Genomic DNA, 24550 nt, shown 5'->3' with positions numbered 1-24550 from the left:
ATTTACGGTTATGTCCTGGAATCGGTGGCTTGGATTCACATGGGCTCTCCTGACTGCTGGACCCGCGGGTGGCTTTCGTTGGCTATTCGAGGGATTCTAGGGTTCCCGCTTGGTCCACGTGGATTTCTTTTTTAATTTTTAATTTCTCTTTTTTTGTTCTTATACTCAAAAGTTTTTTTTTAAAAAAACATTCTTGCACCCCAAGTTAATTCTATTATTATAAATATGATAAAATTAATAATTGAAAAACAATAAAATTTGTTTATATTTTTCATCTGAAAAAGATTAAAAGGAAAATTTTCTTGTAGCTCACTAAGGACCTTGATGGCTAAATCATGGATTTGAGAAACTTTATTTACTATTAAGTACTTGTTTAGGGTTGCTTTTAGGAGACTCAAAAATGATTTTAAAAAATTAAAAGCTGATTTTATTATAGCTCATTAAGGACCTAAATGGCTAACTCATGGGTTTGAGAAATTTTATTTGCTATTAAGTGCCCGTTTAGGGTTGCTTTTAGGAGGCTTAAAAATGAACTTGAAAAATTAAAAGTTAATTTTAGTATTTGGTAAATTTGTTAAGAAACCACTTTTAGTAAAATCATCATATTTTACAGCATGTTTTGAAAAGTAAGGAAGAAATACCTTTTTAAAATCTAATTTTGAGAATCACTTTTATATTTAATATAATTCCTTGTATATCCTCATAAATATTATAAAAATATAAATCCTTATTAATTAACAAATAAAATTACTAACTTTAAATATATTTTACTGTTACCAATTATATTGAGATAAAAAAAAATATTTATTTTAGTTATCAATTATTGTATTTACAAAATAAAAATATTTTATATACATTTTTATAACAGTTTAAATAAATTTTATTTAATATTATGTCTAATTCAGTCAATTATATTCTTACAGTAGTTTAATAATAAGATTTACCAAACACATACCGTTATTTTTAAATCTCATGACACTTTTTAAGAATAAATTTTATTGAACATTTAATTGATTTTTTTCACGACTAATTATTTATTAGTATAACTAACAACAATTATTTTTAAAATTATATAATTACTATCCCGACCCTAAGAAGAGTTCAACATGAAGCATGTGGGCTTTGGTGGCAAAAAGCGGAAGAGATGCCCAACAGAACATGTATTTGGGGATAACAATAAGATGCTAAAAGGAAATGATTGCTTCACTCCCAATGTAAAATTTATCTCCCTCGAGTAAATAATAACAATAATAAAAAAAAAAAAACAGATAATTAAATTTCAACAATCAATATCCAAAATTCGATTGAATTTGTGAATTACAACAAAATCTATATCAAAAGAATAAACGTAATGGTGTAAACTCTTTGTCAATTATTACCTTTATTTAAGGTATATGATATAATTTCGATGGCTTCAAATTGGCAGTGACATTAAAATACGTCAACGTCTCAATCCACTTCTCCTGATTCTTCAACAAATGTACAGCAATCGTATCCGCCCAAAGCTCATGGGTACATGCCGTGCGCGGCACCGGAAAATTGTACATGGACCACTTGGCATTGTACCGGTTTTTCGCCCGGCGACCCTCTCGGATCCATGCGCCGAAGACCTTATCCTCGGGCCCTTCTAGATGATTTTTTGGTATATCCGAGTCCCTAATCCACTCAGCAATATCCCAAGAAACTAAATACCCCATCCCTGACATGTAATCCACAAAAGGGTCCATGCTACGGCATGGGATCACATACCCATAATACAAATCTTCCCTAGGCAATGGCACCAATGATTTGACTAAATTTTCTAGCCTAATATAAGTATCATCATCACCCTTCATCACATAATGATAAGGAGGATAAGGTCTGTCTGATGTGTTAAAAATTTCGGGCAAGCTCGAAAAATAAGTGTAGGTTTTGCCTTTATTCATATTTTCTTTACAATTGAGAATAATAATATCATCATAACGCATGATCTCTAGTGCGACGAGTACCTTTTGGTCTTCTTTTGTTAGGTTGCAGAACACAAATTTCACATCAACTTGTGCACCAGTTGGAGATTGTGTGCCGTAAATCATACGTAAAAAATGCCGGCGGTGGTACTGATCTGGGAGTGTCAAGATTCCGATGAGTATCCGGATATCTTCTGATGAAGAGTTTGTGGCAACAACATGACTGGCATTCGAGAATGAATCGTTGGATAGATGAGACGAAGAGTTGAGGAAAGTGCAACGGCCGAATTTGAGTAAGCCGTCGAACCTAACTTCGTTGATGGAAGCAATGACACAAAGAAACAAGATGAAGAAGAAAGACCAGACAATGAATTGGCGTTGGTGTGGCCTTGAGGTTGAGGCTTTCATTATTGTTTTGCGTAAATTGAGCTTGGATTGAGACTATGGAGAGGGTATTGATTTTGCATGTGAATGTGATCGGCGATGTTAATAAATTGTGAAGTATTTCTTGAATGGAACGCATTGGCCTTGCTAGCTAGGATGGTCAGTTTCGTGAACTCGAGACTACCAATTTGACTTTTCATCAACTTTAAGGAAGGTGATGGTGGAAAAAAAGCATGAGTGAATGGGCGAAAGCACGGACTGATTTTATTAATCAAATGAGTGAATATACCATTATGTCCTTGGTTCTAAGAGGCAAGGCGATTCAAGATTTTAAGCTGAAATTCTGGAAAGTTAGCAATTAATTTTCTTTTTTATATTATCATCACAGCATGAATGTACAAATTTATGGAATCCGATAATGCAATCCGATAACTGTGTCTTTAATAGGTTGAATATATCTAAATATTTAAGAAAAAAAATCAATCTCCAATAATAAGCATAAAGATTCGAACAGTTTTTCACAATTGATTTACTATTACGCGATTTGATGGTTCTAATAACTAATTTTACTTGATGAAAGTTGTTTAACCATCAATGGGCTAATTTTGAGCAGGCAGACATATAATTATTTATATTATATTGTGTTCAAAGACAATGCTTTGTATTATTACCAAGGATTTTTTTTTTGTCAGTTAGATATAGTGCCCTTCATTTCCATAACTTTATGGTTTGTGTCTCGCATTTATTTATACATAGAATTTGCAAATCCGTGTGTGAAAAAGAAAATGGTAGCCCAAATGGTGGCATTGAACCAAATTTTGCCGGCTATACATATATTTAGTCGTTCTTTGGACGTTGCCCAAGTCAACCAAGTCAACTTTTTCTTTAATTAGGTACTTTTACATGAACATGGCTTGCTTCAAGACCTGAAGTGCTTCTCACAATACTTGAATTAAAGCAACCCTCGTTGACCCGCACAAAGTGCTTTCTGAACCATCCATTAGCAGCTCGATCTGTTTGTGATCCAAGAAAGCATCATTATTTAATTATAATTTATAAATATGGTCAATTACAGGGATCCAGCTACGGTACCACCGTAGTACTGTACCACTGGTTTTGTCTTTTGTGCCAGTAGTATTGTAAAATTTTATTGAACTCCTTTAATTCATTTTTATTTAAACTTTACCTCATAAATATTAAATTAATTTTTATTGCATCCATATAAACATTATAATTAGCACCTTATACTATTTGCTATTTATACATTTTTCTTCTATATTGCACCTTTATCACAATACCCCCTCTCTTTATCAAAATACCGGCGAACTTGACCCAAATTTTATTTCCATTTCCATCCACGCCACCGCCCAAGGTTGGTACCGATCGGAAGATCGTGCGACGCCAGTCATCTCTACGTCATCCTTGTCGCAAAAATAACCGGGTCAACCCGACCCTCGAACTCGACCCGAATTTTGTTTCCGTTTTCAGCTACTCCACCGGCCAAGGTTGGTACCGATCGGAAGCTCGTGCGACCCCGATGATCTCCATGCCATCCTTGTTACCGTAAAGCATTCAGAAAGCTGCCGATCGAAGCCGTGAAAAGTCACAAAATCCCCGCTTCAATTCGCCGCGGTTTCTCCGATTTCCGATAAGCCACCACTTGGGTTTTGTTCTCCACAGTTCCCTCTGTCTTTTCTAACCAACCGCAGCCACCGGAGGAGCTGATTTACCGTTGATCGGTCGTTGAAAGATTCACAGGTTTAGGAGAAATGAACTTAATATTTGTGAAGCAAAATTCAAATAAAAATATGTGAAAGGGCTTCATGAAATTTTACACAGAAAAGACAAAAGCGGTGGCACGATAGGCGACTCCCAATTACAGATATTATATCATTTATTAAACTCCAATTATAAAAGAATATTTCAATTTTCAACAATCAAAACGCATTTCTTTAAGGAACGCTTGTTCTAGTTTCTAAATTAATATATGTGTCAACGTTTGATTGGCGGACCAATTTGCCACGGAAATTCGGCACCTCATTACCATTTTGGTTCCAATCCCGATGCTTAAAAAGGACAAAGAGCAAATGTTGAATAGTTTTTGCACCATTCTGCATGGGCTGTAAGTTACTTCATAAGTAACTTAGCAAAACCCATGAATTTGGGCTTCAATTCACTTAACAATGACTGAAACATTCAACACCGAAGCGCACTGTGTACATATACCAAGTTAACATGAAATTTGGTCAGATATTCATGCTCACAATCTACCAAGTACATGAAATTTGATGTCCATGGCAAGATGCCCATCACAACCTGATTATTAACCGGAAGGAAAACAACAAAGATATTCCAAACAACATTGGTACTGAGAAATGAGAATCCACCAAAAGAACAGGACACCTGCAATCAACACAAAATAATCATTTTTCTTGATTTCGGCCAACATTTGATATATGAGAACAACTTAGAATCACTTCTCTGTCAGTTCATTATCTAGCTCACTTATGTACCATCTACAAGAAGGCAGTAATATGAAATGCATAATGTTGACCAAGAATTGAAAGCCACTCTTCACCGTAAGCAAGTGCAAGAAATCAGCAAAAGATGAGAACATACTAAATAACTGAGTGACTACTTACAGTTCACGTTTTCCAAATCACAATATCAAAGAAGAAAGAAAAAGGAACAGAGGAAGGGGGTGACAAGGCAAAAAAATAATTCCATTAATGGTCTACTTCCACCAAAAGACCTTAACAATGAAACTAGAATCCATGAAATAGTAAGTATTATACTCCAAACTGGCCAACTTCGGAAGGGGTCATGTACCTTAGTACTTCTTTTTTTTTTTTAAATAAAAAGGAAAAATCAGTGTTGAAGTATTCTACTTCATATCTAAAGCAAAATTTCAGAAAAATGAGAATATATTTAATCAAGTGTGATAACACAATGATTTAACAGCACATACAAGATGCCTTTTTCTCTCTAAAATTTCCTCATTGAGTGATGCCAAAATCCTAGCTCCTACCATTAGAAAAAAACACCTAAGGAGGACAACCAATACATAGTCCGTGCTTTATAGCAGAAGGATCAAACACAGTTGGTGTTATGGTTCATTATTTTGAAATGAAAGAAAGTTATGGATTTAAGCATCAATAAGCAACTAAAGCAGTAAAAGCTCCATACACAGATAGTGATATACAAAATATCTTGACATATAAAAGCTGTTCACACTCACAGATATCGAGCTAGCTATATAATGGTATAACTAATCGTCAAAAACTACAAGTGAAAATAGGAGTACTACCTAATGATCATGCCCATGGCCGCGGTCATCATGGCCCTCCCAAGGATGTCTCCAACCCTGATGAAAACAAAAAGAACATCAAATACAAGCAAGACAGAGGACTCACTCACAAAAGAAAGATGAAACAAAAATGTGTCTTTACCAAAACTACAGGACCATCTTGCTTAGCCCTGTAGAGAACCCAAAACCTGAAACAAAGAGCACACAAAGAGCACTAAAATTATCAACTTCAGGAATATTCAAATTCTAGAAGCAGCAAACTAATAAAATAACGATAACCAAAAGGTTTACCATTTCTCCCACACAGATTGTAATTTTTTCATTTTTTTCATCAGGACTCAGGAGCTCTAACATCTTTATTATCCAACAAAGAAAGGCAATCTAATTTAGTACAACTACAACTGGGGTGAGCCGTAAAACCGAAAGTATAAAAGCTTTTAATCTTCAGCTATTCAATCTTAATTAAACTCACAATTCCAGATGGATTTCAAGAAAGCATTTGGATCGGAGCATGGCACAGCCAAAACAATTAGATTCAATCGCCGGTTTTATGTTCATAAATGAACGAGTGATGTAACAGAATTAATCTAAAATGTAAAACAAAAATTAGGGTTATGCCGGATACCACATGACGGCGCACAAGCCCTTGCCGGTGACGGTGTGCCATCGCTTGGGTCTGTGCAAGGCCATTCCATTGTACTTAACGCTCTCGCCATGATCTCCTCCTCCCATTTTCTCTCTTCCTCTTGCCACGTCCGAAAGCACAAACAAAGTCAGAAACGGTTCAGAGCCACAGCAACTGTGCGGTGCGCTTAATCTTAATGGTGCTTGGAAGTTGCATTAGCAACCGTCGGATGTGAATACATTGACCTTTCTTAATGTAAGACCCTTAAGTTGCCGGACTGGATTCTGCCCTGAACTCATGTATTGGGCCGGAAGCTCGGCCCAGAGTTTACCCCAATCTCTCTACGCGCACTAAATTTAGGGGTGGCAAAACGAATAAACGAATTGAATCGTAAATGAATTGGGTTAAAATTTTATTAATTTAGATTCAATTCATTTATTAAACGAATATCCACTTCAATTAGATTAGTATAATTAATAAACTAATAGAATTCGGATTCGTTTATCATTCGTTTATCATATTACGAATCAAATTGAATCAGGATTCATTTACAATTCGTTTAGAAAAATATAATTAATAAACAAACTTAAGCAAAATAAAAAAAACCACAAATTTAATATCCTACAACAAAATACAAATAACCAAAATCATATTTTAAAATTAAATATACAGTCATTCAAATTACAATATTAACCTTCAAATTTAAAAAAATTCAAATAAATTTAAGAAAAAAAAGTAATTTAATTAAACGAATCGACCTGTATTTGGTTCGTTTATGACCCGTTTATTAAACGAATCTTAAACGAATAAACGAATCAATATTTTCAAATTCGGATTCGATTCGTTTAATTAGTGAATCGAATCGAATTCACCCATTTACTAAACGAATCAATTTTTTCAAATTCAAACTCATTTAATTCGCATTGAATCAAATCGAATAAATAAATCTTGACCCATATTGCCACCTCTACCACTAATATTGGCAAATTTATCAAAGGGTATTGCAATTGGCACCACTTCATTAATCATTATCCTCCTCCTTATTGTAATTACGATAAAGGACAACTATAACCATAAGTCGAACTTAGTCACAATATTTTCTCGCTTAAAAGCTCTTAATTCACACCCAAACCTTTGTTTTGTGATAAGAAACGGAACTGGTAAACGGTGCTGTAACTTCAGTGGACTCGTGATCTCCTGCTCTCTTTTAAAACGTGTGCTGTATCTGTGCCATTGTACAATATAAATATATAATAGTACTGCCAACTCTTCACCTTAAATCTTTTTAGTGCAAAAATAAAAAGTTTTTCTGCTACGCATCACGACAGGGTTTCGACGTATTTTTCAATTGTGATACCAGTAAAAGTATTATCCAATATTTAAGAAAAGAGATAATCTTAGTTAATTATCAATAATCTTCTATTACAACCTAATCATCAAATTGGACATATACAACCGACACATAGTCATAATAAAATATGAATTGCATTAAACTATTCCTTTGTGCAAATTCACAAATGAATGAAAGAATAAAACAACAGGAGAGTAGAAATACAAAATCCAATCCCACAACATGACCCAAAAATCCCAAGAAAGAAAAAACTTAATTGTAATGGAAAAATTAACCTGCCCAAAAAAAAACACAGGCTCCATCACGGATTCTCCAAAAGAAAGTCATCTAAAAAGATCAAGGAGACATATACTCGAAGCTATTTGCCCTACAATATCTGAGCTCCAAAGAAATCTGTCTCTCAATCTGAAGCTGTCTATGAAAATTTGCAATAAACATTTCGGCTCTCTTATCGATATCATCTTCGGACGGATAGCTAATTGTTCTGTGAAGCGATCCCCCGCCGTGAGAGCGAGGGCCTACTGATGCTGAATCAGGTGATGACTCGTCCGCATAATTATCATCCGTGCATGCTCTTAAACCTGGCCTGTCGTTAAAACTCAGCCGCCGTTTGCCCCCTGAAGCGCCGATCATTGAGGAGGCTATGCGCCAGCGATGAAGGCTCAGGTTCAGCAAGACTTTCACCTTCCTTACAGCGTTCCTTAAGCGGCTTAGCATTGACTTCATGTCGATCAATTAAAATTGGCTAATCTTGATGAATAAATTTGGCTGAGGTAAACCTATATATAAAGAGAAAGCGATGTAGGGGTTTATGGAATTTTTTTGACTGAGTATTATCAAGAAGATGCGTAGATAGATTTATAATTATCTACTTAAGTAATAGGAAGTTGCTGGGGCAGTTTATTACTTATATAAGAGGAATTTGCGTATGGAATTGGATTAGCGTGTTCCATGACAGCTACAAGTTGATGAAGAGTACATTCAGTCAAAACTTTGATTATTTCTATTTCTATATGTACAAATTTTAAGAATATATCTATCTCTATAATAAGAAAAGAAACAAAAAGTTAGATTAGATTTCTTTCTTTTTTTCCCAAAATTATTCAGTTGAAATCTAAATAAGTATGAATGAAAATGTATGAATAACATGTTTTTTCAAACTTCAGACTAATAAATAAACAATATCTTACTTTCAATTTTTATTTTATTTTATTATTTTTATTATTATAGATTACCGAAAAATGAAAGTTAAAAACTAAAAATAAAAAAAATAAAAAGTTTGGATTATCTCATTCATATTTCATGTGAAATGGACCTGTTGCGGCTTATTTTTAATATTAATATTAGGCATTTAGACCCTTAGTTTTTTTGCCTTTATGTAAAAGCATGAATGGAGAAGGGAGTGTTAAAAAAAGGTGGCTAACTTTCGGTTTCTTTCTTTCAGTGGGCTTAGAAACCAATAATATAACGGCTTTGCTTTGTCACAGCATGGTCAATTACTACAAGATATATGTACCTTCCTTTAATTAACAACTAATATATTGTATTATTATTATTTTTTTAAGAAAATTTAATTTTTCAGCTGATCAAGAATGAACAGCAACATTTGGCTTGGCACTTGGCAGCAGGGCGGCTGGGGGGTTCGACACTTTTGACTGACGCGGTCGTTGTCAATTAAAACTTGGGGCCGAAGGTTGAAGCATGACCCAAACTTTGGAGTTCGAAAGAGCCGAAAACAGGCCTCGCTGTCAATTAAAATGCATCGACTGAAATAAATATTGAATAATAATAATAATAATAAAATAAATAAATAATCATGCTTTATAATCGATTTGTTGTTTAAATTAAATTAGAGAATTAATATGCAATTTAAAATGAAAAGTTTGGTACCGTTTAACAACAAAGACATGACTAGTTTATACTTTATAGCCCAGATAATATGAGAAGACGGAATTCAAGCCCAAAAATGTGATAATATAAACTACTTTTGAGATAAGTAATAATAATTACGGGAAAAGGGTCAGGACCCGGTTGACAGGAAATGAAAAAAAAAATTATTATGTTTAAAAGTCTTTATTAATTTTATTTTTTAAATATTTATTTACTTATTTATATGATAAAAAGATATTAAAAATATATATTATTCTCTAAAAGATTTTTTAAATAAAAATAAGTTAATATTATCTTAATTAAATAAAAAAAATTTTAAAAATAATGTTAATTAAAATATTTTTCTCTCTAATAAAAATAATAAAATATAAATTGAAGTGAGGAAAAGTAATTTTATAAAATTAAAGATAAAATTATTTTTTATTTAAATAATCTTAATTAAAATATATTTTAAAATTTTAAATACTGTTGTGACTGTTTAAATAAGTAATAAAATCTTATTTAAAAAATATTTTGAAAATGAAAAATAACTTTTGTTGTTGTCTCTATTCTCATTTTCACCCCCACAAATTTTCATTTTTCCCTTCTTGGGGGTCCTCTTGACGACGACGTTTGAAATATTCGCAATAAACTCAAACCCCGTACCAGATCCAACAGAAAATCAAAAATTCCAAATGCTTCCACACTAAAAACCACTTCGTTTTTTTCCAGTCTCGCTTCCCTCTCTAGATCTGCCAATTCCTTGTTAGATCTCGTCACTTTCCCGAGAAAATTTAAATAAGCGTTAAACATTTTCTTAGAAAATGTCGAACCCGCACAGCGATACAATACCTCTCCACGCGTCCTCCCAATCCGACATCGACGAGATCGAAAACCTAATCAACGCCAGCCCCGCCACCGTCCTCCCGGCTCGGCCCCCTAGCCCGCCGCGGCCGGCGACCATCCCGGTCTCTTCTGCACCATTCATCCAGTCAAACATCCCTCCTCCTCCCCCGACCTCTTCCAATCAGAAGGTGCCATCTGTCCCCGTCCCTCCCCCTCTCCCATCCTCCACCATCTCTGGCGGTTCCCGCCCTAACATCGCCTCGACTGGGTTCGGCTCGCCCCCGAACACGCTGACCGAGCCGGTTTGGGACACTGTCAAGAGAGATCTGTCGCGAATTGTGAGTAATTTGAAGCTCGTTGTGTTTCCGAATCCATACAGGGAAGACCCCGGCAAGGCGCTTAGAGATTGGGATCTGTGGGGTCCCTTTTTCTTTATAGTGTTTTTGGGACTCACTCTTTCATGGTCAGCCTCTGTCAAGAAGGTCAGCTTTCTATCTTTTGCATTTTAGTCCTATCGATATCTTTTCTGTTGTCTAAGCCTTCGTTTTACAATAGCATAGATGCTGTTTAGTAGGCAGTTTCAGTTTATGCAGCAATTAACATGTAACAGTGCGGCTAGTATAGGAAATGATCATCTGCATTTTGTGATCGGTTTGGGTTATCACTCTTTGTATGATTATAACTTGCGATTGTATTATTCGAAAGATTTGGATGACTTTAAGTTGATGGCTGTGGACATTGTGGCTGGTATAGTTAGGTTTCATCCTATTCTTGAGACAGCTTGATTGAGACAATACGTTTCACCTATTATGTAACTTTTGTTCGGAAGCTTTTTTGCTATTCCATGCTTCAGGCTGGCTTTACATTGTGATACCAGTATTTAGTTTATGTCGAAATGAAAGAATGAAAAAGTGGGTTTTGCATTTTGGTCAAGGTTGATACTTAAGTCCTGGTAAAAATAAACTGAATCAGAACCAGATGACAAAATATTTTGGCTTCAGTAGTTTAATTATATGTAAAAGCATCAAACAGTGTAACTATAAGGAGTGAGGTGACCGCATAATGTGTTAAAACTTATTAATGGATGAATTTAACTGATTTCATCATTAATATTTCCTTTGAGAGACATGGTCTTGATTTGTATAGCTCCAAGTTTATGATTCGAAGATGTCTTCAGGATGATATTTGCTTAAGCAAAAAATATTGGTCAGGAGGATCTCAATTTTACCTCTAAATGACAAAGCAGCTATGTGTCCAATTTGCAGCTAATATTTACCTGTCTCGTTTCAATCCCAGTTCCTAAAGCAGTCCTATGGCATGAGACAAAGTTGTATGATATGGCTTTTCCCGTTGAGGCTTAATCAGATTGAGTCAGTGTTTCATCTTTCTCTCTCCTGCTCTCCCTCTTTCTTTCGCTTTTTGCAAATTCAACTGTAGCTATTGTGCTAATTATGATTTGGAATAGTATAATGTACGGTAGAAGTTTACTTGGCTGGACCCTCTTAATTATTTGTTTTTGTCTATTTTTTTGCTCACTCTGGTAATATGTTGGTCTCATCTCCGTTGAATGAGGTACTTTTTTCCAGCATAACCTAGAAATCAGTTATGATATATACTATGCAATAGCAATATCTTAACCAGAGGTCTGGCCTTGCTCAGTTGTATGTTCCCCTAATACATTTTGTATTATCAGAGGAATCTTCTGCTGTATCACTAACTCCATTATATTCTCTGTTTGGTGTCTTTATTCAGCTTATATTATGTCATAACCATTTATGCATTACTCTACTAAAGTCAAAATTAATAAGTCACCAGTGGCATCGTAGGAGTTGCTTGTAAGATAGAAATACTGGATGACTAAAGTCCTTGGGTCTTCCAGCTTCCTGCTTCTGACCTCGTGTCAAGCTTTTGGTTGATTTTAGTAAATTTCTGGTCAATGCTTGTTTGCCAACATTGCGGGGATTTTTATATTTTGAAATATGAAGGGAGTGCAATCCAAGTACACAGGTAGCATGCAGGATTATCTCTTAAAAATAAAATTAAACAAGCAGAAAAAGATTTTTAAAAAATAAATAAATGCACTCAAGTCCTAGAAGATAAATAGTAATGTAACTGCACTACTGTACTGTTGACAAGAACCACGTAAAAGGAATCCAGATATTCCATGACTGCATTTATATCTGATTGAATTACCTTCATGAGCCAGTGTCTCCCTCAAACTGGCCTGCATCAAAACATAAGTGCATTGCATGCCAAGATTTCACATCCATTTGTACATATGGACTTTGTGGTTCCTACAGTTTTATTTCTGTTGATTTTTGTTATATAGGAAATGCATGATATTAGCAACACCCTTGCCCTTATCTACGAACGAATATTGTCATAGGCCACACTATATGGTAGGGGTCTTACTTTTTAGGTTGACATGTATTCGTATATAGATGTCCGAATTTTTGTCAGCTTATGGTGGCGAGTTTCCTATTTCAAAGTGTTCTTCTCTCTATGTGATGATCATTTCTTCTGTTGAAGTACAGATCATGAAATTTCATTCATTTAGAACAATCAGTTGTTTTTCTGCGGACAGAGTTTCTAATTTTGCCTACTTTTCTTCTAGTCTGAGGTATTCGCTGTTGCATTTGCACTACTTGCTGCTGGTGCTGTGATCTTGACCCTGAATGTACTACTTCTGGTAATACTCTCTCTCTCTACTGCCCCCCCTCCCTTCTCTGTGTCTGTTGTGGGCATGGCACTCTCTCTCTTACCAATTTGCTTCCTTTTAGATGCTGCAAGTTATTGGATTTAAATCAACTCATTATTCCTACGTGTACAAGAGAAACTCAAAAACACTGAATAGCCATTACATTGTAATCTTTAAATTTGAAAGCCTGCATATGTGATTGAGTATACATTGACTTGGGTGAACATTAACATTTTTTCAGGGTGAACACTGAATACCCATTACGTTAAAATCTTTAAATTTGAAAGCCTGCATATGTGATTAAGTATAGATTGACTTGGGTGAGTATTTACATTGTTTCAGGGTGGACACATAATTTTCTTTCAGAGTCTGAGTCTGCTGGGTTATTGTCTATTTCCTCTTGATATTGGAGCCTTAATATGCATGTTGAAGGACAACGTGTTAGTGAAAGTGATTGTAGTGTGTGTGACACTGGCTTGGAGCTCATGGGCTGCCTATCCTTTCATGAGTTCTGCCGTGAACCCCAGAAGAAAAGCCCTCGCCCTCTACCCTGTCTTTCTCATGTATGTCTCTGTTGGTTTTCTCATCATTGCCATTGATTAATGTGATGGTGCCTGTTATAGGGTATTCCAATATGCAATTGTAACTCACTTGTAGTCATATAGGAATTTTGTGCCTTGGTTTATCCCGCTTTTATGTTAATTCAATTTTTTGACACTTACTTGAAATGCTTGGAGACTAGATCTACTTAATATCAAAAAAATATTATTATACTAGTTGTATTGAACTTCGCTGCGTCTCTGTGCATGTATCATATTTGTTGGAGTGTTGGTCCATATGGCTCAAGCTGCAATTGTTTGTAACCAAATGACAATTACTGCAAAGGCATGAAACTGTTGAATGGAGATTCAGTTTTAATGCCTTCGGCTGTGGTTGGCATATATTTCTGATGATGATATCTACTGATTTTTTTCAAGAATACTGAAGTCTGTGTGCTCTATATATTTGGTAAGCTGATTTTTGTTCGAACCTCACAAAAACAATTAGATGTTCCGGTCCATAATTTTGCTCCAAATTGTATTGATTTTTCAATTTTTTTTCCCAATTAGTTGATGGACTCTGCTTCTATACTAATCTGCCCGAAAGGAGGAAATATATTCTTAAGGCTAACGGCTAAGAAGCCTAAACTAAAATTCGTTATTCTTATAATTCAAACAATGCGGTGTATTTTTCAATAATTTGGAAAATATTAAAATAATGCGTACAGAGATGCATATTATGCAGTTACCAACATCTTGAAAAAGGAATAATAGCAAGAAGATGATAAACTAACAGTGGTGCAAGCATTCTAGTTCCACAAAATGGATTTGGAAAACCGATGCTTCGGGCGGCCCCTACAATTGATTGACTAACTGGACTGATGACTTGGAAAGGCTTATATCAATCATTGTTATGTTTTTCTTATGATTTTATCATATAACCACCTATTATCGTGTGTATTTTATTCAACGAAGCTCAAGATCCTTATACCTTCATTTTCATGTCGATTTTATCTCTGTTTTTCATGTCGATTTTATCTCTAGGTAAATCTGCAAAGCATAGCTCGCAAGGGGGAGAAAAAAAAAAGGGAACTTTTGAGAAAAAAATGATTACGATGGGTTAATTACAGGGGCAAAATTATATCGAGCCGTTAGATCCAATTACAGTTGTTACCATAAGTTGGATCTAACGGATGGAAACAACTGTGCTATGGTACCATAAGCCGGACTCTAATTACAGATCAAACTCAAAAAACACCCATCAAGAATTCATCTAGCAAAGTCAAATTTATTTATTTATTATTATTATTATTTTTACCCTTTCATCTTTTTAACTTCCAAGTTTTAACCCTCCTTGTATTATGATTGATGCCTGCAAAATAATTACACTGTTTACACACAGTTTGACGACACCAATGCCCGATGTACAACTGTTACTGCAGCAAGTATAGTTTGGTTTACGTGAACCGTGAGCAGCTGCAGCTGAGCCTGTACGCACAATCCTTTTCAGTTCTCTGCATTTTACTATCATTTTGCACTGTAACTCAGCGTGAAAACTGAAACGTGAGTCAAAACAGAACCAGTCAACCGGGTGAGGAACTTACTTTGCTTTGCTTGGTGGTTGAGCTTAGCTTTACTTGTAGCAAACACTTTGTGTGCAGCAGCCAGCAGCAGATGGGGTTGATTGATTTTTTGTCCTGCAGCGCAAGCCAAGTGACTTATACCCAAAATAGATTGATGAAAATTCAAATTGGGTTAAAAAAATTTAAAAAAAAAAATTTTAAAAAAAAACGCGAGCCTAGGAGGGATTCTCTACAGACAAAAGAATCTAGGACAGTGTGCCCTAGACGACTTTAATCAATCTCTTGTGCGTTGTAGGTCAGTTGTCCTAATAAGCGAACAAAATGAACCAAAAACACAAATATGATGTGTGAAAGTGACAAGAGAATTGAGATTTGATTCTTATCACGTCCTCTGGCACACACTCTCTCTCTCTCTCTCGTCAGCATCCCCTGGTCCTTCTAGCGGCCTACCTACTTACTGTTATCTTTATATTTTTCAAGATTCATGTTTCGGTAAGAGTTACTTGCTGGGACTTAACGAGCTGGCTCCAAGCAAAGCAAAGGGATTATTGTTATCGCACCAGATAACGTCATCACTCGTTAGTGTGGTATTCTAGTTTTGTTGAAGTGAAGACGTCGCGGATAAATTTAAAAAAAAAAAAAAAAAAGTAATTTTTTTAAAATGCTTGTTTCACAGAGAGTCAAGATACAACTTCTCAAGAAGAGCGGAGCGGTGTATCAATTAATGTGCACGTGATTTTTGCAGTTCGCATTTGACGAGTAGACTAGAAGTGTGTGCGAGTGTGACAGTTGTTGACAAGGAGAAATGATATATCTGAACTAGCGGCAGTGGATCATACTAAACGGCAACGTAACGGTGCAAAGAATGGTGGGAAGAGGTGCTCATTTTGCGCCGCTCCAGTAAATACGTGGTGTTATTATTCTGTGCTTTACCTCCTTGGAATGAATAAAAGCGAGAAGTGTGGAAGAATTTACATTCTAACCTTCTCTTACGCAACGCATTTAAAGAAATGAGTAAAATTCTTTCACTCTCATCAAAAAATGGGAGTGTGTCCACTTCTTTTTTTTTATCCTTTTTCTTATTAAAATAATATAATTATATTTATTAAAATAAACAGCATTACGTTTTTTTAATTAATAATATAGTATTTATTAAATAATATTATCATATTAGTTTCCAAAAATAATTTATATTGATTTTAAGTTAAAATTACTTATTATATTTATTTAATTCTAATAGTATTATAATTATTTAATATTAATAATTAATAATAATAAGTGGTTTATTCTAAGAAAATATTAATTTTCTACTCTATTATTAATAACAATGTTTCATTTGTGTTGCTCTTATCAATACTTTTTAATTTACACGATTAAGAATATTAATAATAGTTATTAATTTATATAATTAAATTAATAACAAAATAAATATTTATTTAACAAATATATTTTTGATTCATTTTATAATTAAAAACTACATATTTTTAAATAAAGATAAAATTATAATTTGAGACAATCTACTCTCAGTCCAAGACAAAATGCTTCTTTGGGAGTGAGATTAGACAGTTGTAACTTCTAAGTTACAACATTTAAATATTTTGTAAACTCTAATTGGTGTAACTTAGAAGTTAAGTCGCTTTGATTTTATACTTGTATGATGAAAAATTTATTATATCTTCATCAATTTTGTCAAAATTATTATTTAAAAATTTTATTTACTGCATCATATTAACTTTTATTCCATAATTACATTTTTTTTCCACCAGCAGCTATAATTTAAAAGTCACAACACTTTAATACCAAACATGGACAAAGTAAACATATACATGAAATTTTGATTCATACTCCACACTCTTATTCGAGTGTAAATAAATAACATATTCTCACTTCCACCCCACACTTTCAATCCTAAAATTCTCATTTCAATCCAAAAAAATAAATGGTGGTACCTTAATATATAACAACTTGAAAAAAAAACATAATAAAAATTTGACGATATTATAATATATAATGGTGGTAAGTATTTTTTGAGGGATATACTTCAACAAGACCAGCCATGCCCTGGACGATGAGTTAGTTTCCTTATAATGGAGCAGATGAGCAGATGTCTGGTAGCAGGTGTCCACGAACAGGAATATTTTGCTTGTTCACGAATGCACCCTCCACGATGAGCCAGCCTCCTTATAATGGAGTAGATGAGTAGATGTCTAATAGCAGGTTTCCACGAACAGAAATATTTTGCTCGTTTGTGAATGCACCCTCCACGAGACCACAGCGGTTGCCGGCCTCCTACTAGGAGCTTAAGACCATTCCTGCTAGAGGTTGAAATGGGTAGACACGGTCAATGGCGGTTGACAAGACGCACACTCCTGCTCGAAAATCAAGGCACGAAGTCCACTCAGCCACAATTACGATAATCAAGCACCCACTTCCTTGAGTTGAGGGAAGTGATAGACGTGGATTGTAGGAAAGGCCGGATTCAAAGGAATGTTATAAAAAGATAACCAATAAAGGTAAAGGGGTTAGACTTTTTGAGATTAAAACTTAGAAAAAAAACATTCTATTGAGAGATCATAAAAGGTAACCAACGAAGGTAAAATTATTTTCAATTTTTTATTCGCCTACAATTATTGATTAACTAAAAAACTGCACTATCATCAGAGATTTCTTTCATTCCTGATAATTATCCCTTGAATATATTATTCCAATAACAAGGGCTGTTTGAAACACGCGCGACCTCAGAGAGCGTGGTTTAATGGGGTAAAAGCTCATTTAGTCCCTATATTTTAAGATTAGTATACATTTAGTCCCTATATTTTTAAAAATGCCTCGAAACATCCCTACCGTTAAAGTATTGATACCCCTACCGTTACTTTTTATTTCTTTTGGCTTACTTTTACAATATTACCCTTTCATAATAATTTTTTTATTTGGACATTAATAAAAAGAAAATAATTAAATTACCAATTTAACCCTAAAAAATTATATTAATTTTTAATTGTCAAAAATTAAATTATTACTTTTTATTTCTTTTGGATTACTTTTACAATATTACCCTTTTATAATAATTTTTTTGTTTGGACATTAATAAAAAGAAAATAATTAAATTACCAATTTAACCCTAAAAAATAAAAATATTAATTTTTAATTATCAAAATTTGTATGCAAACTACGAAGTGTGCAAATGGTGCTTGCAAAAAAATTAATATAATTTTTTTTATTTTCTAGGGTGAAATTGCTAATTTAATTATTTTCTTTTTATTAATGTCTAAACAAAAAAATTATTATAAAAGGGTAATATTGTAAAAATAAGTTAAAAGAAATAAAAAATAACGTTAGGGGTATCAATACTTTAACGGCAAGGATATTTCGAGACATTTTTAAAAAAATAAAAACTAAACAAATACTAATATTAAAATATATGGACTAAATAAGTTTTTATCCGATTTAATAACCCACTAAATACTTTCATTAAAATGAATTGAATTAATTAAATTAAAAAACAAAAATAATTACTAATTAAATTAATCAGAGAGCCTGTCTCTCAGACCTTTCAGACAGGCTACGAGGACAGAGCCTTGTGCACAGACCACAGTGCCCATCGAAACGACTAAACATAAAGTACGCAGTAAGAGTTTGACACGTGTAATATATTAAATTAAAGATGAAGTAAAATAGGAAATCCCAATTTTAAGCCTCAAACCAAGTTGATTTTTGAGAATTTCAAAAAATTAATGACTGAAAAGAGAATCATTCACCGTATCTCCTCTGTGAACAATTGATTATACTCAAAAGCAACCTGAGTCTTTTAAGATTTTATTAACTACATGAAGTAATTTTGGCAGGCCTTTCAATATTTTGTAAGTTTTGACCAACAAAAAGAAGGATCTTTCATTTTATTTTATGCATAAACCGATGGTTATCCAGGAGCTGTTTAAAGGCAGAGCATAAATTACAGTTGTATATATAAAATAATAAATAATAAAAATTACGTTATAATTTTAATAAAAATATACTCTATCTTAAAATAATTCCATCGTAACTAATTATATATATATATATATATATAATATTTGATATTGGGATTACATTAAATAATGTATTTTTTTTAAATACAGTGGGTAATGGCATTGAGGGGTAGCCACGCCCTGAAATTGACGCAAGCACAAGACTAGTTGAGTTGTTTCTAACTTTTTATTTGGACTTGTTTCTAAGTTTATTATCATTGAAAGCTTGTGAAGACCGAAGAGTAACTGAATACGAAACCTATTCACGAATGTTGTGCCTCTAAATTGGAGCAAATTTAGGCAATAAAATAAGATCATTAAAAGTTGTGTTTCATTTTGATTTCTGTGCCCCCAAAAAAATGAAAAAGAAAGAAAGGTCTTGGATCCACAAACCCGTAGTCTTTTGCTACATTACAAGTTTACATTTAGTATTTCATTTTAATATTACATTACAATCTAATAATATTAGTGATGTACATGCTTTAAGGCTAGATTTGCCATGTAAAATTAGATTGAACTAATTATTATAATTGGATTAAATTAAATTAGACTATATTATATAATATTGTTTTATATTTAGTACAATACTGAACTGGGTTATATTAAATTATATTTGAATAAAATTAATACCTTTTAAGTTGACATTTAACTATAAATATGAACTCTTTATAAATATTTAATAATAAAATAATTATTAAAATTAATTTAAAAGATAATGAATAAAAAATTAAATAAATAGAAAATTAGTTATTAGGTAAACATAATTATAATAAACAAATATAAATTAGATCAGATGAAATAAATTAAATTAAGACTATTTAAATATGTTTTATTTTATCAAAAAGCTAGGTAATAATATATATAAAAGCAACTAATTACTTGTATTATTCATTTTCATGATAAATTTTGATAAAGTGATTATTAAATTAAATATATACTGGATATAAAAGTAATGGTTGATTAAATAAATAATTATTTTTAAAATTAATACTACTAAATCTATGTGTAAATTGAGATTGCCAATCCAATAATCTAATCTAAAGTGAAGCTTGACAAATATAAAATAAATAAATAATTTCAAAATTAGTCCAACATTAGGGGTTATTTGTTTTTTGTCTGAAGTCTGAATCTTAATTATGTTGAGACATTTATATTTTTTATTTTATTTATTTTTTTATCACTTATGTCTAATTATAAGATGTTTAAGTCTGAATGAAAAAAAATAAATATTCTGACTTTTATTTGAATGACAAAATATTTAAATAGAAATTTAATATTCTTTCTCATTAATACTCCTACTAAATAAATTTATTTTCTATTATACAAATTGTCCTTTTATCATTTTTTATTTATCCCTTTTTGTTGTACGTGTATTCAACTATTATTCTCTTTTTTTTTGGTGAATTTTGTGAATGAGAATTTTAAACAGAACAGAACATTATGTGAATGTATTTTATAATAAGCCCATATCTCTGTATTTATATTTACTATTTTTATAATAGATTTTAAATTTTATTTAATACACTAATTTTAATTCAAATGATTAAACAATTATTGATTGACTTATGTGATTAATGAGAAAAAAATAATATAATATACTAAAAATAACATTATAAGTATCTATATCAATGTAAAAAATATGTTTGTTTGATATATATTTTATTTTTTATGATTTGTTAAAGTAAAAATTATTAATTTTTTTTTACTAATCTAATAATTTATTTATAACTTGTCATATATTTAACCAATAAATATAAGTATTGCTAATATTGATGAGGTTATATATGTCAAAATACCATATTTCAGATTTTTTTTTAAAAAAAATAAAAAAACTTAACACTTATATTTAGATATTTTTTTAAAAAAAATCATTTAAATTTATATATTCATAACTATTCAAATTTCAACTAAATTTCGATCCATTCATATTTAAAACGAAAAAACAAACGCTACCTTGATCTATCTCTCGTTTTTTTAAGAAAACTCACATTTAGTTAAAAATTGAAAAACGAAATTATTATCTTTTCACGCAAGTGGGCAATTGCTTCGTTTGCTTGCTTGTTTTGTTTTGCAGTCCTGCAAATTTGCAGCAGAAGCAGCATCTCGTTATTTGATTTGATTTTATTTTATTTTAAGCTCACTCACGGTCACTTTTCCAAATCTTGAAGTCTTGAACTTTTTTTTTTTTTTAAATAATCTAATCTTGAACTTGAAGCATACAAATCACGCCTCTTCTCTCGCTCTCACGTTTCACAATCCTAGGCTAGAAGTGCTTTCTCGCAACGACTGAAGCGGAAGCAGAAGCATCATCAGCAAAAAGCAACTTATTATTCAAACCCACAATAATAATAATAATACTGTGTGTACAGGCATAAAGTTCGACAATAACCCCTGTAATTCACTCAAAACTCAAAAATCCAATTGGCCCCATTACTGATCTCTCCCCACAACTCAAAACCTCTAAACTCCAAAACTCCTTTTTGTTTTCTTGCCCCCCCCCTCCCCCCCTCCCCCCAAAAGAAAACTCCTCGGCCTTTTCAGCTCCTCTTTTTCCTTCTGCTTTATTCCTCCCACCCTCCAAATTCCTGAACCCTTCGTTTTTCCTCTATAAATTCACCCACAAACACATACTTTCGCTTCAACCCACTTCCCGTTTCTCTCATTGCTTCACAAATCTCAGTTCAAAATCGGAACTTGGCCGTCACAAATCACAATGAGAGAATATTGGACATCACTAGCCTCATTACTTGGCGTTTTGGCCTTCTGCCAGAGCCTCCTCCAAGTCATTTTCCCACCAGAACTCCGGTTCGCTTCTCTCAAATTATTCAACAGAATCTTCAACATCTTCTCCTCCTACTGCTACTTCGATATCACCGAAATTGACGGCGTTAACACCAACGAGCTCTACAACGCCGTCCAGCTCTACTTAAGCAGCTCCGTTTCAATCTCCGGCAGCCGCCTGAGCCTCACCCGTGCTCTCAACTCAAGTGCCATCACCTTCGGCTTGTCAAATAATGACTCCATTTACGACTCCTTTAACGGCGTTGGCGTTCTCTGGGAACACGTTGTGTCTCCAAGACAAACTCAAACGTTTTCCTGGAGACCGTTACCCGAAGAGAAACGTGGGTTCACTTTACGGATCAAGAAAAAGGACAAGTCTTTGATTCTCGACAGCTATCTCGACTTCATAATGGAGAAGGCTAATGATATCAGAAGAAAGAATCAAGACAGGCTCTTGTATACAAATTCGAGAGGTGGGTCTTTGGATTCAAGGGGCCACCCTTGGGAATCCGTGTCCTTTAAGCACCCGAGCACTTTTGATACACTAGCCATTGATCCTGAGAAAAAGATTGAGATAATGGAGGATTTGAAAGATTTTGCAAACGGGATGTCGTTTTATCAGAAGACTGGGCGAGCTTGGAAGAGAGGCTACTTGCTTTATGGGCCACCTGGTACTGGTAAATCTAGCATGATCGCTGCCATGGCTAATTATCTTGGTTATGATATTTATGACCTCGAATTAACTGAAGTGCACAACAACTCTGAGCTGAGAAAGTTGCTAATGAAAACAAGTTCGAAGTCAATTATTGTGATTGAAGATATTGATTGTTCTATCAGTTTGAGTAATAGGAATAAGAGGAGTAATGGGTCAGGTTCGAGGGGTAATTGTGGAAATGGCAATTACTATGAGCCTGAAATGAGATGTGGGTCAGGTTCAGTGGGCGGTGAAGATGGTAATAATTCAATTACTCTTTCAGGCTTGTTGAATTTTACTGATGGGTTATGGTCTTGCTGCGGGAGTGAGAAGATTTTTGTGTTTACTACTAACCACATTGAGAAGCTTGATCCTGCATTGCTTAGAAGTGGCAGAATGGACATGCATATTTTCATGAGCTATTGTTCTTATCCTGCATTGTTGATTCTGCTGAAGAATTACTTGGGGTATGAGGAAAGTGACTTGGAAGATGAAACTCTGAAGGAACTGGAGGATGTTGTTGGTAAGGCTGAGATGACTCCTGCTGATATTAGTGAGGTTTTGATTAAAAACAAGAGGGATAAGTGCAAGGCTGTGAGGGAATTGTTGGAGACTTTGAAGGTGAAAGCCGAAAAGAATGTGAAACATGGAGGGATTATTGTGAAAAATTCAGATTATGAAGAAGAAGAGCAAGAAAAGAGAGCATTGGAGAGTCCTATAGAAGGCAGTGACATTGAAGACGCTAATAACTGCGAGGAAGGCGATGATGATCATGAAGAGAAAATAAAATGAAAGTCTTACTTTTCACTTTCTTTTTCTGTCACATGAGTAAATTAAGTCAAGGTTAAGATGAAATTGGCAATTGATCTGCAAATTTTTGTTAGGGTGGGGGGGGCCATTAGCGAAGGAATTTATTATCAAATATACTGGATGTGTCCAACTTTATGGTTGTTTGATATTATATCCATCATGGATGGATCTTATGTTTAGTTTAATCATGTCAAATATATAATATATGATCTAAAGATAAGCTTATTGGCATGTGGGTTTGGTTTGCCATGTGGGATTTTCTTTTTATGTTATTTTAGTTTATCTTATTGTTATATTTTTGAATGAAATGAGTTGTATAGCTTGCACATGCTACGTATTATTATCATTTCGAACTCGTTGGGTGTCTACGTGCCATTGAGTGAGTGCACATGGGTTGATTTTTCACCCAAACGCAACATTTTCATAACTGGGAATATTATAGTTGTTTTTCGAGGATCATGAGATCAGCCAAAAATCTGTGATCAATTATTAATGATCGAATTATGTTACTGTGTTAATGTGGAGTACGTTGTGAAGATGATGTTGGAAAATGATATTGTTGTTGTAACATCAATTGTTGTAAAATTTACAAAATTGCATGAATATGATGATCAATAATTAATGCTAGGAACAGAATTATTGTTAGTATAAACTTTATGTCTATTTCGATGTAGTTAATTCAAGGAATTAATTAAGAAATATATATTTTTATCATTGAAGACAAGAGTTTCCGAGTTGTCGTCTTGGACGTACTTGAAAAAGTTTTCTTAGACCTTCTCGAGCTTTTTCTTTACAATCTTTGTTTTGTTAGTTCTCGATATGAGTTGTTTCCATGTAACCTCTCAGTTCTCATTATTATTAAAAAATTCCAAATGCCAATTGTCTTTCATTATTATTAAAATATTTAGTATTGTAACTTAATCTGAATTCCAAACACACCCTAAGGAGACCATAACATTAGCAAGCGTAATTTCTCCCAATTTTTCGCTTTGAATTTTCTTTTATTTTAACAAAATTCAGAAATAAAAAAATTTCCAAGGTTATTGTCATCTTTCCATGCTCTTCTAACTTCTAAGAAACTATTTCCGAAAATGAGAAAGAAGTCAATGT

General features: G+C 33.4%; 5 protein-coding genes across 5 annotated transcripts; 2 read left to right on the top strand and 3 right to left on the bottom strand.

Annotated features, from left to right (window-relative positions):
- Nucleotides 1-1177: 1177 nt before the first annotated feature.
- LOC102630033 (hypothetical protein) lies at nt 1178-2609 on the bottom strand. The gene has a single exon (XM_006474107.3). The coding sequence runs from the start codon at nt 2352-2354 to the stop codon at nt 1386-1388; it is 969 nt and encodes a 322-aa protein (XP_006474170.1). The 5' UTR covers nt 2355-2609; the 3' UTR covers nt 1178-1385.
- Nucleotides 2610-4416: 1807 nt separating this feature from the next.
- Nucleotides 4417-6484, bottom strand: LOC102630333 (NADH dehydrogenase [ubiquinone] 1 beta subcomplex subunit 2). Its single transcript, XM_006474108.4, has 4 exons — nt 6263-6484; nt 5780-5825; nt 5638-5694; nt 4417-4733 (listed from the first exon to the last, which is right to left on the bottom strand). The coding sequence occupies exons 1-3, from the start codon at nt 6367-6369 to the stop codon at nt 5638-5640; spliced, it is 210 nt and encodes a 69-aa protein (XP_006474171.1). The 5' UTR covers nt 6370-6484; the 3' UTR covers nt 4417-4733.
- Nucleotides 6485-7949: 1465 nt separating this feature from the next.
- On the bottom strand, nt 7950-8339 carry LOC102630640 (uncharacterized). Its single transcript, XM_006474109.2, has one exon. It carries the CDS (start codon nt 8337-8339, stop codon nt 7950-7952), a length of 390 nt encoding a protein of 129 aa, XP_006474172.1.
- A 1791-nt stretch (nt 8340-10130) lies between these two features.
- Nucleotides 10131-13813, top strand: LOC102630939 (protein YIP4b). Its single transcript, XM_006474110.4, has 3 exons — nt 10131-10810; nt 12943-13017; nt 13369-13813. Exons 1-3 carry the CDS (start codon nt 10307-10309, stop codon nt 13627-13629), a joined length of 840 nt encoding a protein of 279 aa, XP_006474173.1. The 5' UTR covers nt 10131-10306; the 3' UTR covers nt 13630-13813.
- A 7529-nt stretch (nt 13814-21342) lies between these two features.
- On the top strand, nt 21343-23671 carry LOC102631230 (AAA-ATPase At5g57480). The gene has a single exon (XM_006474111.4). The coding sequence runs from the start codon at nt 21869-21871 to the stop codon at nt 23420-23422; it is 1554 nt and encodes a 517-aa protein (XP_006474174.1). The 5' UTR covers nt 21343-21868; the 3' UTR covers nt 23423-23671.
- The last annotated feature ends 879 nt before the right edge of the window (nt 23672-24550 follow it).

Source organism: Citrus sinensis, chromosome 9 (genome assembly GCF_022201045.2).
Source record: "Citrus sinensis cultivar Valencia sweet orange chromosome 9, DVS_A1.0, whole genome shotgun sequence".
Lineage (NCBI taxonomy): Eukaryota > Viridiplantae > Streptophyta > Magnoliopsida > Sapindales > Rutaceae > Citrus > Citrus sinensis.
This window is presented reverse-complemented; position numbering and strand designations above follow the sequence as displayed.